The sequence below is a fragment of the Volvox carteri genome (genome assembly GCF_000143455.1).
Source record: "Volvox carteri f. nagariensis unplaced genomic scaffold VOLCAscaffold_16, whole genome shotgun sequence".
Taxonomy (NCBI): Eukaryota; Viridiplantae; Chlorophyta; class Chlorophyceae; order Chlamydomonadales; family Volvocaceae; genus Volvox; species Volvox carteri.
In genome coordinates this window covers 1,819,958-1,832,066 of record NW_003307559.1, presented here as the reverse complement: position 1 = coordinate 1,832,066, position 12,109 = coordinate 1,819,958, and the positions used below count along the sequence as shown (strand labels likewise).

The 12,109-nt window shown below is 55.5% G+C and overlaps 1 protein-coding gene across 1 annotated transcript in view; it reads right to left on the bottom strand.

Moving 5' to 3' along the window:
• met1 (maintenance DNA methyltransferase) overlaps window positions 1–10,657 on the bottom strand; it is a gene marked incomplete at both ends in the record, with an annotated part of 20,084 nt that extends 9,427 nt beyond the window's left edge. Inside the window, 23 exons of the mRNA XM_002949859.1 lie at window positions 30–251; window positions 875–1,043; window positions 1,148–1,214; window positions 1,559–1,678; window positions 1,761–2,172; window positions 2,295–2,543; window positions 2,905–2,964; window positions 3,502–3,753; window positions 4,139–4,313; window positions 4,457–4,764; window positions 5,383–5,511; window positions 5,630–5,792; window positions 5,968–6,032; window positions 6,423–6,632; window positions 6,865–7,023; window positions 7,328–7,399; window positions 7,650–7,838; window positions 8,231–8,328; window positions 8,589–8,680; window positions 8,838–8,947; window positions 9,404–10,059; window positions 10,375–10,461; window positions 10,612–10,657. Of these exons, the coding sequence (XP_002949905.1) occupies window positions 30–251; window positions 875–1,043; window positions 1,148–1,214; window positions 1,559–1,678; window positions 1,761–2,172; window positions 2,295–2,543; window positions 2,905–2,964; window positions 3,502–3,753; window positions 4,139–4,313; window positions 4,457–4,764; window positions 5,383–5,511; window positions 5,630–5,792; window positions 5,968–6,032; window positions 6,423–6,632; window positions 6,865–7,023; window positions 7,328–7,399; window positions 7,650–7,838; window positions 8,231–8,328; window positions 8,589–8,680; window positions 8,838–8,947; window positions 9,404–10,059; window positions 10,375–10,461; window positions 10,612–10,657 (4,110 nt within the window). The remainder of the gene's footprint in view (window positions 1–29; window positions 252–874; window positions 1,044–1,147; window positions 1,215–1,558; window positions 1,679–1,760; window positions 2,173–2,294; window positions 2,544–2,904; window positions 2,965–3,501; window positions 3,754–4,138; window positions 4,314–4,456; window positions 4,765–5,382; window positions 5,512–5,629; window positions 5,793–5,967; window positions 6,033–6,422; window positions 6,633–6,864; window positions 7,024–7,327; window positions 7,400–7,649; window positions 7,839–8,230; window positions 8,329–8,588; window positions 8,681–8,837; window positions 8,948–9,403; window positions 10,060–10,374; window positions 10,462–10,611) is intronic.
• Window positions 10,658–12,109: the final 1,452 nt, after the last annotated feature.

Sequence of the window (12,109 nt, the reverse complement as noted above, 5' to 3'; positions counted from 1 at the left end):
CCTCCCCCTCCTAACATCACCGCCACCACCTGATACGTGACGCCGTCCTTGATGAAGCCCGCACCCCCGGGCAGCAGCTCCAGGGTGGCAGGTCGGGGGGCCTCCTGCACGTACGACCCTAGGCCCAGATCTCGGAGCCGTAGCTCCCTGAACATCCCCTGGAGTGGGCAGTACACACTGCGGTACACGAAGACGGGGGGACGACCTGCCGCCACACGTTCCGCGTCCTGATGAACCCGCTCCAAATCAGACTGGGATTTGGGGGTGCATTAGGGGTTGATGGAGGGAAGAAAGGGCGACGTTGGAGGGGGGTTTTGTGAGGGGGAAAGCCTTAGTGCGACGTGTAAGACATTGGGTGCATAGGAGGAAATAATCATAGGATGTTGGGAAGCGACCTAGGGAAGTGGGATTTCTATTTTAAGGGAAACGAAAGCCAGGAACTATAGCTACCATCTTGGGCCGGTGTCATGTCCAAAAGGTTCATGGCACCTGGCGGTTAGGTTCCAAATAGATGGCACAAGGCACTTAACAATCTCGCAGGTCTTATACACATGATGGACATCCCTCACTCCATGCATTCATGCGTCCATGCGCGCCCTTGCGTCCAACAAATCCAATCTCAATATTAGATTTCGTTGGATCCAATGTAGTAGCTGTACATAGTACGGCACACATATCGCCTATAAATATGCGCTAAGGCGCTCCGCCAGCATCTCGAAAGGCCTTTTCAGCGGCGGCCTGAAGCTACTGCATCCAACAACACACATCTTCGTCCAGTCAGCGAAAGTTCGTTAACTCGTCACGCGACAGACATACACATCACAAAACAAACGTGCGAAACGAACCCCCTGAATCCCCCAACACCACCTCATACCTTGCTATCCTCCAGCCGGCTGATGTGTTTCGCGGACCGGCTCAGGAACTTAGACTCCACCACGTCCGCCACTGTACGACCGTTGAGCGGCAGCACCACCACATCACCCGGTGCCGCCGCCAGGCCGCCGCCGGCGCTAGCTGTAGCGCCTCCGCTGCCGCCCCCCCGGCTGGCGGGCACGGCAGGTACGGGAGTACGGTCTAGGAGGAAAAGCTCCGAGGTTGCGGCTACATTGGCCAGCATCGTATCTCGCCCGTGCACGAGCCGACGGACCTTAGAGCAGGCGATTGAAGGAGGCGGAGAGGGAAAGGGAATGCTGACACGCCGGGGGCAACAGAGTCTAAAGGCGGGGTTCGCTTACGCAACAAGAAGGGACAAGGGGAAGGGTGGGCTTAGATAACGAGATGCAAATCTGAGATGAGATGAGATGCAAACCACGGAGTAGCTGTCGTTACACGAACACACACACACACACACACACGGTCAGCAGGAGGGGTACATCTCCGGTTCCAACGACGACCGGCTAAATCCCTTTTGGAGACTTCCGAGCCGTTCATCCAGGTTCATCCCAGGGTCTGTTGCAGAATCGTTCCTTTCACATCCCCGACATCTCCAAGGGGCCAACATGTCAATAACCCCCGGCAACCCCTTTGGGCCAACCCCCCTCCCAGGCGCCCCTCCCACCCCCCAATTGAAAGCCCTGTCGCCCTCGACCCACACGCCCCTTCCATGGCGGAAGAAGCAACTGGAAAACGTTGAAAGAAGTCAACAACAGGAATCTGGAGTCGCGTGTGGGGCTCACAGCTGCAGCGAGGGAGTGCGTCTTCGCGCACATCGATCGGTCGATCGCGTGTACCTACCTGCAATCTAGGACTGGCCCCCCCACCTCCTCCCTCCTTGTACTCCTTGTCCGTGAAGATGCACTGGACAAGGCCAAACGGGCCTTCGGTCAGAACCGCCCAACGGCGTGCCGACGCCGCTGCGGCCGCTGCCGCAGCATCCGTACCGCCTGTGCCGCCGCCGCCGCCACTGGAGTCCTTTTCGCCTCCGTCATCGGACTCTGCGGTGTCGCCTTCGCTGGCACCATCACCCTCGTCGTCATCACTGCCGTCGGAGGCGGCAGCGGCCACACGACGGCGGCAGCGGCGGCCGCCAAGCAGCTGCGGGACTATACCGAGGCGGATAATCGACCCTGGGGTCAGTTTAAGATCGCCACATGTAGCTGCGCCGTACATCGTACGGCCTGTGGCCTCGTCCACCGTCCGGCGCTCTGTCAGCACCCATGACTTGGACAGAATCTGCGATGTTGCCGCAGTGCGGGACGCGATGATGTGGCAAGCACGCTTTTGCATACACAATGGGCTGCAAGTCCCTGCACGGCTCCCAGATTGATTCCACGAGCCCCCTCAAGTCCCCTCACCTTTGGGAGCCGGAAAACCCCTGCTGCCGACTCCGCTGCTGCCACAGGAGCAGCATGCACTGGTGCTGGTGCTGGTGCTGCTGGTGCTCCCGCCGCGGGCTCGCTGTCCACATCCATCTTCTGCTCCTTCTCTTCCTGCAGCTGCTGTTGGTCGCCGTTCTGCTGCTGCAGCTCCTGTTCCTTCTTGAGCTGCTGCTTCCTTTGAATCTCGTCCAAAGCGGTGAAATAGTCCGACCAGATACGGCGAACCTACGGCGGTAGGGGGCGCATGGAGGCAGCGGATTGGAGGTGCGGGTTGGTAGTAAGGGGTACGCCAACTCCTAGGTCTCAGGTCCCTCCCTCTCTCTCCAGAAATGAGCGGCTCACATGGGCGGCTATCTCTAAGAACCGTGCCTTCATCATTCTGGATCAGCCACTTGATCATGACCCCCACTACAAGGAGGTGCCTTCCACGACACACCGGTCGCAAACCTTCCCGTGTGGCCGTCGTGTGTATGTGCGCGTGTGTGTGTGAGTGTGTGAGACAGAGAGTGTGTGTGTGTGTCTGTGTTACGAAAACACGCACGTCCACACATGTACCAGGACGTATGTACCCAACCACAAGGCCCACCTGTGCTGTGGACGTGGCCGGCATGGGCTCGGGCTTCTTGGCCTTACGGACTTGGCGGAGCTGCGGTTGGGTACATGGGTTGTGAGAGAGTGGCAGGAATGATGGTGGGAACAAGTGGAAATGGAAAAAGCAGTTTGAGGGGGAGGAAAAAGGTAAGGCTGTTTGGGAGCACTTTGAAAGTACACGAAAACTGGATGGAATGAGGAATATGGTAATATGGGTCGACATGAGATACGTCCTCCTGGACGTGATAAAGTGGTGAAAGGTTCCCACCACATCAAGCCACATCTTTGCTCTCCTGTGGCTTGGAATGGGGCATGCCACGTGCTCATCACCCCTCACCACTCCTCTCGATATTCCCGCAGTGTACTAAGCACTTAATACCACACGCACCAGGCCCGGCCGGGTGGCCAAGGCGGTCCAGACCCAGCACGCCAGCAGCGCCTTCCGCTCGCAAATCCAGGTGTACACCCGGATAACACCGCCCCTCGTCCACTGCGCCACCCGCCACCTGCCACCTGCTTGTACCCCTACCCGCAACCATCCCCCCCAAACACACACACACACATACACGCACATACATACAGACGCACACACCTTGACAGGGTTCTCCTTCGCAGCCGCCATCCCAGAGCCCGCCCCACCCGCAGCCGCTGTCGCTCCTCTGCCTCCCCTGCGCGCCCCACCCGCCGCGGAAGGCTTCCCCAGTTTGCGGTGTCGTCGCTCTCCCAGCTTGACTCTCAGGGCCTTTCCAAATCCACAGCGACGAATGGCGTCTTTGTAGTGGCGGCCTATGAGGTTGAGGACCACCTGGCCATGCACCACCACGAAGCGTTCCACTGCTTCCACCTAAGCCGATCAAAAGGGAGGTTAAGGTGCGAGGGTAAGGTGGCATAGCGAAGGGTATCGTGAGGGGTTATTAGAATGGGTTGGCGTGAGACGGATGATACGATGATGTGTGGTGGGGTCTGTATCCGTTGTGGAGACCTGCGGCGGGTTTGTGTCTGTCTGTCTGTCTGTCTGTCTGTCTGTTTGTAGACAAAGGTCGTGACGACAGCAGAAAGCCAGACATGAGCCACGCGTCAGACGATCCGAGTAGTTTTCCAAATGCGTTCGCACGGCTAACGGGTCTGGGCATAATCATACACACCAAAACGCGAGGTGATACCCAACATTTCCTCAAATGTGGATTTCCGGTGGTCATGGTTCCCCCCTCCGCCTCCACCTAACCCACCTTGGCCCTGATGTACGCCTCGTGTCCCGGGGCAAGAGAGGACAAACGGGTGATCACATCGGGGAAGTAAAGACGTGCTGCACGATCTTGCTCGTCCAACCATTTGAGGATCTGTACGGCAACGTTGGCAGCGCGCTGTACGACACGGAACCACGGCGCGTAGCGCTTCTGGGGCCTGGCATGTATAAAAACGGGATGAAAGAGCTGGATTAGGTAGGACTGTTGGCGGTCATGCGGGGTATGTTGCTGTGTGCGTGGGGTGAACAGATTTGCTGATGCATTTGTTTAACGTATGGCCGTACATGTCCTCGTACTCACCTCAGGAGGCGGTACCACGACACGTCCGTACGAATGTTGATCACTACCTGGCCCTCCGGACCGCACTCCACAAACCATTCCCGGATCTGGGTCAAGAAATACCGTTGACCACCACAGGAAGCAGATCCCCCGGATCCGGATCCACCAGCTCCGGAACCGCAGCCCGACGCCTCAGCATCAACTGCCTCAGGCGCAGCTGCGGGCCCCCAGTCTCCCGTGTCTTCCGCGAGCACGCCGCTGGCAAAGATGTTGACGTTGGCATCCAGGCCCGCCACCATGGGCACCAGCTCCAGGGTGGTCAGGAATCCCTGATGCACGAGAACATATCCAAAAAAAACACAAAAATGTAAACATGTCCCAAAAAATGTACTTATGGCCTTGAACCCCGGAGTGTGTCTTAATTAAGGAATATTAGGTAACGAGTAAAACGAGTTTTGATGGTTCGGACATATCTCCCAAGACTTTGCGCAGGGAACAAAAACGGCAGCGTGAACGTGAGTGCGCGCCATTCCAGGCCCGCAGTAAACATATTGAGACATTGAGAGGGAAACTGAAACAATCGGGGAGGAAGCTGAGGACCCGACACCATACATGCGGAGAGAAGTCCCCAGGGGCGGGGGAGGGATGGATGGCCTGCTGATGCCCACAATATGACACAACATACGGGCAAGGAGACGACAAGACAAGAAATGTTTCTATGTTTTCAGCCGCTATTGACTCACCTACCAATACCAGTATAAGTTATAAATTCTTCTGATATAGGAAATAATTGCTTCATTCATCGCCACCAACTGTAACCGACTTCGCATGTTATCTATCCGGGAGGGCACTTGGAAAAGATGTACAATATGGGTACAGATTTTATCGCTCATTTAGCCCATTGAACAGCGCCGCTGCTGCTATCTGGGTTCACACGTCTGACACACATGTCCCCACACATGTCCCATACGCGCCATCCCCCGCACATCGGAGTTGTAGATGGCGAAATGATCCAACGTACGGCTGCTGTCGCGTTCGTCCGCGCCATGAAAACCGCAACCCAGCAGCTCCGGATCCTGCAATAGTTCCAATGGCACAGCAACGGTAACAGCAGTTGCGGTAAAACAGGAGAAGCGAAGGGAGGAAAGGGGCAGCGTATATTACTAATGCTGTAGCACTGTACGACAAACGTACCTCCAGAATCAGCTCGTCCCATTCGTCCTGGTCCTCCTCGCCCTTGTACTCTTTGGGCTCCGGGTAGTCATCTGCAATCTCTTCTTCCCGTACTTGAATGTACGGCTCCTTGCTGTTACTGCAGCCGCCGCCAGCCGCCTTAGAGCCAGCCCCGCGCCGCCGGCTACGAGCAACCGGGGCATCATTGTTCATCGCAGCATCACGCATTGCCATGGAAACGGCGCGGCTAGTTCTAAGTTCAAAACTCAAACTGGGGTACGTGAGCACTGCACGTGGGCATTGAGAGCCCTTTCCATATTTGCCATACTGTACGCCACGTGCGCGTGCAATGGACCCACCGCCCGACCCCGCGCAACGGCGGAACATACCTGCCACCATTCATGTGCTCCGCGTATTCCTCAGCCTGAGTGGACGGACAGACAGACGGACAGACAGACACGAATGGAGGTGGGAAGGCGAACGGGGACGCGGGCAGGTACATCCCGCTTATATCCCAGATGGGCAAACATCCTCCCGCTCAGCCATGAACTGAATGAGCGAACCGCTGCAGAAGCCACCATCGTCTTTGTATTCCGAAGTCCTCCCTTTTCCATGCACCGTTACGGGCCGGCACTACGCCGCCATCTACAATTCATCTCTCTCCATCTTCCTTCTCATTCCTTTTCAACCCTACTAAGCTTTCGTATCCTCGCGCAGACATTCGCCACTACATGGTTGCATGGGTGAAGAAAGGAAAGAAGAATTTGCAGTGGTACACGGTGCAGTTAAAAAAGCCCGAGCAATCGGGACGCACCATCAGCCGGCATGCCATCTCGTAATCATCATCGACTGTCGTACCGCCACCGCCACCGCCACCACCTCCGCCGTCACCGCCTGTCTCGGCATCGCGGCCGCCGCCGCCGTCCGTCGCGATACGAATGCCTCCACCTCCTCCTCCTCCTCCTCCACGACCCATGATCATCGCCAGGGCGTCTTTGGAGAGCGGCATGTGGTCCTCGGTTTCCTAATTTGGAAATAGTCACAGTGGCGGGTAAAAAAGGCAAGAGTTTGGTTGGAGACGGAAATATAACTGCTGGTTTCATTACTGGGCCCTGTAATACACCGAATTTGAGAAACTTGTTGAAATGCTCTCCACGCACTTACTCTTCATCCCAGCCCTAAAAGACACACATTCCCTACCCACCAACTTGACGAACCACGACCATAATCACCACATGAATTATTCGGCTACCCACCAGCGCCTGACGTAGGCCACGTGCAAAGGGCCCATTGTCGTACGAGTACTTGTCAGCTGCGGCAGCAGCCGCAGCTTTGCTGTTGTCCGCCGGCTGCTTGTCCTTCCCGCCGTTGTCTGCTCCGACGACGATGTGAGACCCGGCAGTTCCCGCCATTGCCTGTTTAGGTGGCGGTCGGGGAGGTAAGTGGGTGCCAACGGCGGGGGAACAACGGCGTCATGCAACTCCCTCGGCGCCCGGCCAGGCGTCCGTGGAGTACTTTGTGGAATTCTAGGCCCGGATTCAATTAGGATATTATTATGGTCGGCCGTAGACAACAATCGATCCAATACCATCCAATACCCTCCGCCAATCGTGCAATCATTTCCCCCCAGGCATCATGCAACTGATTAGTTGACCGCGGCCATTTTCGCTTTCGTTGTTGTGTGTTTTACAATCTCTGTACAGTCATGTACAGTCGTACCGCAAGCTGTTCGAGTATGAAACGCCCGTTGAGCTTCAGTGCGTAGCGGGCTCCGCCGTACTGCTTGGACACCTGCGCGTACCATAGCACCAACAACTCGCCCCACTTTTCAACTCATGCAGCGAGGATGTGCGTATGTATATCAGAAGCGGGGTCAGGTTTTCGCAACTCTCCTCCATAAGCCGGCTATTGCGGATGATAGCACATATTTCCTATCCACGTTACACTTTTCCTAGAGGAACCGTGGAGAGAGCTTTGGGTGGGGTTTGCCTACCGAGCCGCCCCCGTTACCCCTAACTCTTACCCTTACTCTTACTCTTACCTTGGTTCGCGCCACCCGACAGCAAACGTCCTCGAACGTCGAATCCAATCGCCCGCCCGTCTCCGTACACAGCGCCTGATGTACGGCACCCGCCAGCTCCACCTGGGCCAGCAGAGGCTCCAGCAGTTTTCGGTAGGACGCTGCCGGCTTGGCGCATTCGTAATGAGCCAGCGCGGTGTGCAATACCAACTGATTGTATGCAGTGCGACAGCAGGGGTAAAGGCGGCCGTGGCGGGCAAAGGCGATGTCTGGGTTGGTCCCCGGGTGGTGATGTGTCCTACTGCATTCTGAAGCCAGCTGCCTACTACATTCTCAAGGCAGCCGCGATCATACACCTGCGATAATCCGCCTCCTCCCGGCAACCGCAACCGCAACCGCGGGGTCCCCCAAACAGCAAAAAGACACTCACAACGGAAACGACGCCGATAGGAAGCTGATCAGCCCAAGCAGCAAAATCATGAACGGTACGAAGCAAGGAAGAAGGAACTTCCTTCCGGCAGTCGTAGTCAGGACAAACAAAAACCCAAGACAGAAGAAGGGATACATACTCTGTCGTACAAAGCCGTACGGTGTACTCGTACCCGTGGATCTGCAGCGACCGAGTACTTGATGCGCCACCCAAGGACCGGCCCAACTCGGGTAACCCGACACAAGCTTACGGAAGCTGCTGCTGCTGCTGCTGCCGGTGGGGGCAGGGGTGGCTGGTGGGACTGCTGCTGCCGCTTCGCCTTAGGCTTGGATCTGGTTTCAGAGCGCGCACCAAGTGGCGCTATGATACCTGGTTGGGATACATGTCGCGCCCCAGGCCGCAGTTAGTTATTCAAGGCCATTCATGCGGATACAGCACGCTGTACCTGGAGGGTCGGTTTACCCGATGATGCCTCTTAAAACATATCTTCATGTTCCGCACCGCCAGGGGCCCCCCCTTTTATCCCCCACCTGTTATGAATAGTCCTCCGCCCTGCAAACTACCCAGTCTGTCCAGGGGCTCGGGCCGCCCCTCGGCATCCACCAGAGAGAAGCCCAACAGACTGTATGTGTAGGAAAGGGAGGGGGGGACGGGGGGACGAGAGGAGGAGGGATCAATGGGCCAGCATGTGCTTGTGGCGGAGGAGTGCGCGGGAACGGCGACATGTCATTGATTTGTGTGGGGCATGTGTCTCGGTATTATTCCCGACTGGTTCCCACCTCCGCATGAGGCCTGCCGCAGCACCCGTTGTCGCTGCCACCGCTGCCGCCGGGGGCCCTGTCGATTGAAGCGCATCCTCCTCGGTAACAGCGTCCTTTACTTTAGCAGTCTGTGGAGTACGGCAAAGCAATAATACGGCAGAACACGGAGGCTCTCACGGCTCACGGCTCTCTCTCCTTCCTCCCCCCCAGCACATTTATCATGCTCTTCATTGGCGACCGTTGTGATGCAACCCAGAACGCGGAGGTTAAATGTAATGTAATAAACAGTTTTCATGCAGCTTGCTTCGTTATGTGAACGCACACGGCGCAGTTCGCGCGTTGTTGTTCATTCTCTACCAAAGTATGTACCCCTTATCCGCCGTTACCTGCTCTGTCCCTGGCTGAGTTTCCACCCTTCCCAAGCCCCTCTCACCCTCACCCTATCCCCGCCCCTACTTCTCCTCTTTCCCATCCCATCTCGCCTTACATTCCCGTTCATATCTGTCCCGGTTATCTCCACCCAGTGTCTCCTTCATCCTCCCTCAACCTCTTCACCCTACCCGTGCTCTGTGATTCAGCCGCACCTCGTCTGCCTCCTCCTGGTCCTCGTCATCCTCGTTCCCTGATTCCTTGTAGCTCTTCACTCTCTGGACTGCTCTACGGACTGTACTGCCATTACGACGTGCTTTACTGCCGCCGGCATCCGCTTTGCTGTCATAGCCATCATCACCGTCATCGGCCGCCTGCCCTTCCATTCCTGCTGGTGTTGTTAGTTTCTTGTCCTTGCCCTGCTGCTGCTTGTTGCCATGACCGGTTGTTGCGGCTTCCGCCGCTGCTGCTTTGCTTGCTGCCGTAGACTTTTGAACCGCCTTCGCTACTGATGCCACTGCTGGCCTATCCGCGTTTGGCTTGCCGTTGGCGGCTGTTGCAGCACCAGCGGTGGCGGGGTAAGTTGCAGCAACCTTTTGCTTCTTACCCTTGGGTCCGGCCGCCTCCGGCGCCTCAGCCGAGCCCGTGAGGTGCTTCACCTCCGCCACAGCGGCGGCCTCAGCGCCAATGTCGGCGGCGGCCCTGCCGCCAGCGGTGGGAGCAGAGCCAGCGGCTGCAGCACTGTCAAGCGCTGATTGAGCATGGTGTGGATTTTGATTTCCCGTCGAAGAGGGACCGGAGGGCTCTGCTGAGAACGTGAGAACAGCAGCAGCTGCAGCATCGTTGCCGTTATCCGCGCGGCGCTTGGTGCCTGATGGCCGCAGGGAAGATAGAGGTACGCTTCGGGAGGACGGCTAGGACGCATCTGATAAGTTCAGGCCCCTCACGAAGACGCATGTGAGTTCATAGCTCAACTGCTGTTTTCGATGTCCACAATAGCGCTTCCCGCGCGTCAATGTGCTAATGCTATGAGGAAACAGGATCATGGTGCATGTCCATGATCGAAAAGTCCAACTGGTTGGGCTATCGACGAGCACCCGTTTAAAATACAATCATAGCCTCATGAAGTAGCCCGTCCTGAAACTGGGTTCACTGCAGAAAAGAGGGCATCACGTTTGGAACGCACCTTTCTCCGATGTTTTGGCTTTGGCGGGACCGTTGCCATCGGTAGCCAATTTCGGGAATTCCTTCAAGTTTTTCGTTACAAGAGTACCTGTACAATTGACGTTACCAGGTCAGCCGCGTTAACCCCGGGAAAAGGGTAGGGGTGCGCTGTCCATATCTGTCGCGGTACAATCTTCGTAAGCATACAAGCACCACCTATGGTAAACTTTCAATAAACGCATTTTTCAATAAGACCAACCGGAAAATTTTAGGATAGCAAGGCCATCGAAACTGACATGAATCATAAGTCATCTCTCTGAGACAATTGCGGCCATTATAAACTCTCTTCCTGACCTTTTGCAACAGCTGGGTGAGTATTCAAGTGCGCTCCAGCACTCTGCAAAGGCTCCTTCATTGCTCTCCCACGGCTGTCCTTTCGCACCGGCGGTGGCACCCCGTTAACCCATATTGCAAGTAGGGAAAGATGCTAATCTAATTGACCCAATCGGCTTGCCGAGGCAAGATCCAACGGAGAATCAACTTAATTTAAACTCCCCGCTTTCCGTACAATGGCAGCCCAAACAGCCATACTAATATCATAACTTACAAATATTGCTCTTGCGTCATGGATAGCGGAAGTAAGAAGAAGAGTAGCAAGTCAAGTATTCCTAAAGAGTAGTGAAATTGAGTATTCCTAAAGAGCTGTCTGTTACAGGGTGTTTCCACTTGGCCGAACACTAACAATAAGTTTGAATGTTTTTCGTCCTGGACTCGTCTCTCGCCGTTCTAAATGCATATATTGATACTACTAATGATAGTAGAAAATATTCATCAAACAAATTGGAGGTTGGGGCACTCCTGGCGGAGAACCGTAAGGCCTAGTGGAAACACCCCGTACACTAAGTCCACACTAGCGCACACTAAAGTTAATTGGACCTCAGACCTGCCATTAACTTTAGTACCTAGCACTAACTATTTGGCGGGCAACTTTTATGAGCTGGATTGTCCCTTCTGACCACAGACTTTAGACGTAAGCAGCTATCTTTTTTCCTTCCTGCAAACGCCGCGTTGACTTGCGCACGCCCAACACCGACAGCCTCAGAACACCGCCATTTTGCAATGGAGCCCTCCTTCAATAACGTTCAGCAAACATATACCGCTAGTTTGCCTTCCTTCGCTGGCCGGACGTTGCCAATGCACCATGCGGACTTCATGGCGGACATCATGACGCAGGCTGCGCCGCAGCGGATCCTACTACGCGAATTCTTACAGACCTTGACAATTATCAGCAATTAATCCCTGGCGCTAAAACGTTCAAAATACGAAAACAATTTTGGTTTCGGCGCTCCTTAGTGCCGCTAGTGGAAACACCGTCCACACTAAGTCCACACTAGCACATAGTGTACCGAAGATAGTGTTCGGACAAGTGGAAACACCCTGTTAGGTTCTGGGTTTAATATTCTCAACATGCACGTGAAGAAGGGAACTAAGAAAGGATAGTCTTAACTTTCGGATAAATGGTACACGCAGGAACATGATCGATCTTGCCATCGCCTGGATCCTCCAGGTAACTGGTGTATCGGTAGCTCCAGAGGAAAATATGGCGGGCAAGCTTCTAAGTGGCCAATATCCAGTGCATCCAGAGCTTACCGGATGTTTCCTAGTACCCGGCCAGGCATGACGTGTGTATGAACGCTGGATGCGGCCGGCATGAATAGGTGTACTAAGCTCTTTAAGGGTGAGAACTGCGAGCCCAA